Source organism: Empidonax traillii, unplaced genomic scaffold (assembly GCF_003031625.1).
Source record: "Empidonax traillii isolate 1590-97213 ecotype Southwest subspecies unplaced genomic scaffold, ASM303162v1 scaffold97:size1219025, whole genome shotgun sequence".
Taxonomy (NCBI): domain Eukaryota; kingdom Metazoa; phylum Chordata; class Aves; order Passeriformes; family Tyrannidae; genus Empidonax; species Empidonax traillii.
Genome location: NW_020955290.1, coordinates 51,346 through 55,886, shown reverse-complemented (window position 1 = coordinate 55,886; position 4,541 = coordinate 51,346). Strand labels below are relative to the sequence as shown.

The following is a 4,541-nucleotide window of genomic DNA, read 5'->3' as shown; positions in this document are numbered from 1 at the left end:
TCCCTTTGGTTAAAGGACAAGAAACTATAAAAATTAAAGAACCCAAAGTCAAGCTGTTTATGTAAAAATATATCTATATTTACGTAAATTACAGTTATATACAGTTAAGATGCTATATACACAGTAAAAGGGGGTCCACCCCCCGCAGGGATAGGGAAAGGGAAAAAAGGGGACAAAAGGGAACAAAAGGGACACCGAACAGGTATACTAGATCAAACTATACTAATAACTAACAAAACAGATCTCACCACGTCCTTTAGAACAGCAGGATCGGCAGTCACAGTCAGCGCTCTCCAAACCTCCACGTGGTAGGACGGTGGACTCTGCAGGCCTCAGCCTTAGATAAGCGAGACCAACGCAGGGACCCACTGTTCCCAAACCTCGCCGGAAGAGCAGAGAGCGAGGTCTCTAATCTCCGACTTATTTGTACTCTGGTTTACGTAAAAATTGTATGGAATACTGGGTACTTGGCTACTTCCTTGGTTACAAACTGGTCACCAGGAAGACCTAGACTAAAACCATCACATTCTCCACCCCTTATTCCATACTATTTTTACGTAACACCTATATTTTGCGTTCACTTATATTCCGCGCATCTGTACACATATACATATTTATATATAGTCCTTGTTCATTCTTTAGAGCATTCATCTTGTTGTAGAAGAATCAGCGCCAACATTAGGATTGGCTTGGTTCTCATTCTTGGCCCTTAGGTCACAATCACAGTTCTGGTTTTCAGGGTTTGTCCTCTGGTCTGGGCTGGTTTATTACTGGATACCGGCATCAATTGTTCAGGCCTTTCTCATCTGGTGACTGGTTTCCTGCAAAACACAACTCAAAGTACATGATTAGTTTTTCTCCAAGGTTAAATTTCCTTGGGGCACACAGTGGATCTCTCCATCCTTTCTCATTACCCACCAGGTATTTCCGGGCCCTTGAGCGAAAACAATCCCACGAATGGGTTTGTCTTGGTCTGAGGAAGGAGTAATCCAAATAGCCTTCCCTAACATACCTCTTAGATGGATCACTGGAATTTTGTCTCCATCTACAGTGGGCAGGGATTCTGCTTGGGCAGGACCAGCTCGATTGACAGAGCCTCTAGTGTTAACCAGCCAGGTGGCCTTGGCTAAGTGCTTGTCCCAGTTCTTGAAAGTTCTCTCACCTAGTGCCTTCAGAGTTGTTTTTAACAGTCCATTACACCTTTCAACTTTCCCAGCAGCGGGTGCATGATATGGAATGTGATATACCTATTCAATACCATGCTCCCGTGCCCAAGTGGCCACCAGATTATTCTTGAAATGAGTTCCGTTGTCTGACTCAATTCGGTCTGGAGTGCTATGTCTCCACAGGACCTGCTTTTCAAGACCTAGAATGGTATTTCGGGCTGTTGCACGTGGTACCGAATATGTTTCTAACCATCCAGTAGTCGCTTCCACCATGGTAAGCACATAGTGTTTACCTTGGCGGGTTTGTGGCAATGTGATATAATCGACCTGCCATGCTTCTCCGTATCTATACTTGTCCCAGCGTCCACCATACCATAGGGGCTTCAACCTTTTGGCCTGTTTAATGGCAGCACAGGTTTCACAGTCATGAATAACCTGGGAGATAGTGTCCATGGTTATATCCACCCCTCAGTCTCGTGCTCATCTATAGGTGGCATCTCGGCCCTGATGGCCTGAAGCATCATGGGCCCATCGAGCTAGGAATAATTCTCCCTTTTGCTGCCAGTCTAGGTTTACTTGTGACACTTCGACTTGTGCAGCGCGGTCTGCCTGTCTGTTATGAGCATGTTCTTCATTATCTCGATCCTTGGGCACATGGGCATCTACGTGGCGGACTCTCACATTCAGTTTCTTTGCTCTGGCAGCAATGTCTTTCCACAAATCGGCAGTCCAGATGGGTTTTCCTCTACGTCTCCAATTCATTTTCTTCCACCTGTCTAGCCATCCCCATAGGGCATTGGCTATCATCCACGAATCGGTGTATAGGTAGAGCTTTGGCCATCCTTCTCTTTCTGCAATGTCCAGGGCCAATTGGACAGCTTTGAGTTCTGCAAACTGACTCGATTCGCCTTTACCTTCAGTGGCTTCCGCCACCCTTCGGGTGGGACTCCACACAGCTGCTTTTCACTTCCGGCTCCTTCCTACAATGCGGCAAGAACCGTCAGTGAAAAGGGCATAGCGTGTCTCTTCATCTGGCAGCTGATTATATGGCAGAGCTTCTTCAGCTCGACTCACTGGCTCTTCTTCTTCTTCATCTGTTAGACTGAAGTTCCCACCTTCAGGCTAATTGGTTATAATTTCCAAAATTCCAGGGTGATTCAAGTTTCCCATTCGGACACGTTGCGTAATCAAGGCCATCCACTTGCTTCACGTGGCATCGGTGGCATGATGCGTAGAGGGCACCTTATCCTTGAACATCCAGCTCAGCACTGGTAATCGGGGTGCCAGGAAGAGCTGTGTTTCGGTGCTAATCACTTCTGAGGCTGCTCGTATGCTTTCATATGCCGCTAAGATTTCTTTTTCCATAGGGGTGTAATTGGCTTCAGATCCTCTGTAGCTTCGGCTCCAGAAACCAAGTGGTCGCCCTCGCGTCTCACCAGGCACTTTTTGCCAGAGGCTCTAGGAGGGACCTTTATCTCCAGCTGTAAAGTACATTCTTTACATCTGGTCCCGTCCTGACTGGCCCAAGAGCCACAGCATGGGCAATCTCTTGCTTGATTTGCCTGAAAGCCTGTTGTTGTTCAGGACCCCATTGGAAGTTGTTCTTTTTACGGGTCACAAAGTAAAGAGGGCTCACAATTTGGCTGTACTCGGGAATGTGCATCCTCCAGAAGCCTATGGCTCTCAGAAAAGCTTGGGTTTTTTTCTTGTTTGTCGGTGGAGCCATTGCTATGATCTTATTGATGACGTCTGTTGGAATCTGACGACGTCCATCTTGCCATTTCACTCCTAGGAACTGAATCTCTCTGGCAGGTCCTTTGACTTTATTTCTCTTGATGGCAAAACCAGCCTCAAGGAGAATCTGGATGATCTTTTGTCCTTTTCCAAAAACTTCTTCTGCTGTGTCTCCCCATACGATGATGTCATCGATGTACTGCAGGTGCTCTGGGGCCTTGCCCTTCTCTAGGGTGGCCTGGATCAGTCCATGGCAAATGGTTGGACTGTGCTTCCACCCCTGGGGCAGTCGATTCCAGGTGTACTGCACACCCCTCCAGGTGAAAGCAAACTGTGGCCTGCACTCTGCTGCCAAGGGGATGGAGAAAAACGCATTAGCAATATCAATAGTGGCGTACCACTTTGCTGTCTTGGACTCCAGCTCGTACTGGAGCTCCAACATGTCTGGTACAGCAGCAATCAATGGTGGCGTGACTTCATTCAAGCCACGATAGTCCACTGTCAGTCTCCATTCTCCATCAGATTTACATACAGGCCAGATAGGGCTGTTGAAGGGTGAGTGTGTTTTGCTGACCACCCCTTGACTCTTTAACTTCCTGATCATCTTGTGAATGGGGATTACAGCATCTCGGTTTGTCCTATGCTGTCGCCTGTGTACAGTTACAGTGGCTATAGGCACTTGCTGATCTTTGACTCGGAGTAGTCCCACAACGGAAGGGTCTTCTGAGAGGCCAGATAGGGCAGACAATTGCTTGGACTTCTCTTCAATCACCGTGGCTACACCGAAAGCCCATCGGTACCCCTTTGGGTCTTTGAAGTATTCTCTTTTTAGGTAGTCCATACCAAGAATGCAAGGGGCTTCTGGCCCCGTCACAATGGAATGCTTTTGCCATTGGTCTCCTGTCAAGTTCATATCGGCCTCTACCACTGACAATTCTTGAGACCCTCCGGTCACTCCAGAAATAGAAACAGCCTCCACACTCTTATGCTCCGATGGCATTAAAGTACACTGGGCACCAGTATTCACCAAAGCCCGGTATCTCTGAGGATCCGATGTGCCAGGCCATCGAACCCACACAGTCCAGTAAACCCTATTATCTTCCTGGTCCTTATCCTTCTCCTGGCAGAAGGCAGGGCCCCTCTATTGGTCTTGATCAGAGTATTTATCATCCGACTTTGACTTTGCCTTCTTAGAAGCTTTCTTGTTACTGTCAAAGCGGACCTCCATCTTTTTGTGTTTCAGGGATTGCAGGGCATCTGCATCAACTACATAGACAACCTTTTTGTTGTCTTCCTTTTGTTGTAATTCTCTTACTCTGGCCTCAAGTTTGGAAGTGGGTGCACCATCCCACTTCTTCATGTTTTCTCCCTTACCACGCAGATAGGACCACAGTTGGTTGCGTGATTTCCGTCTGAGGTATCTTCTCCTTCTGCGTGCTAGGAAAGGAGACTGTGAACGAGGCCGGGACCAAGATCGAGGTCGAAATCGTGGTCGAAACCACTTTATTGGTCTGCCTCTATAGTCTCTATAATCTATGTAAACTCTATCATCTCTGTTCCTATAGTCGTCTTCATATCTGAAATATTCATAGGGCCTCTCCATTGCTTCCTTAGGATGGGTAGGTCGGTGTCGGGCATCAG

At 47.4% G+C, this 4,541-nt stretch overlaps 1 protein-coding gene across 1 annotated transcript in view; it reads left to right on the top strand.

Moving 5' to 3' along the window:
• HAUS6 (HAUS augmin like complex subunit 6) overlaps positions 1 to 4,423 on the top strand; it is a 22,259-nt gene extending 17,836 nt beyond the window's left edge. Inside the window, 1 exon segment of the mRNA XM_027881835.1 lies at positions 4,342 to 4,423. Within this exon segment, the coding sequence (XP_027737636.1) occupies positions 4,342 to 4,423 (82 nt within the window).
• The last annotated feature ends 118 nt before the right edge of the window (positions 4,424 to 4,541 follow it).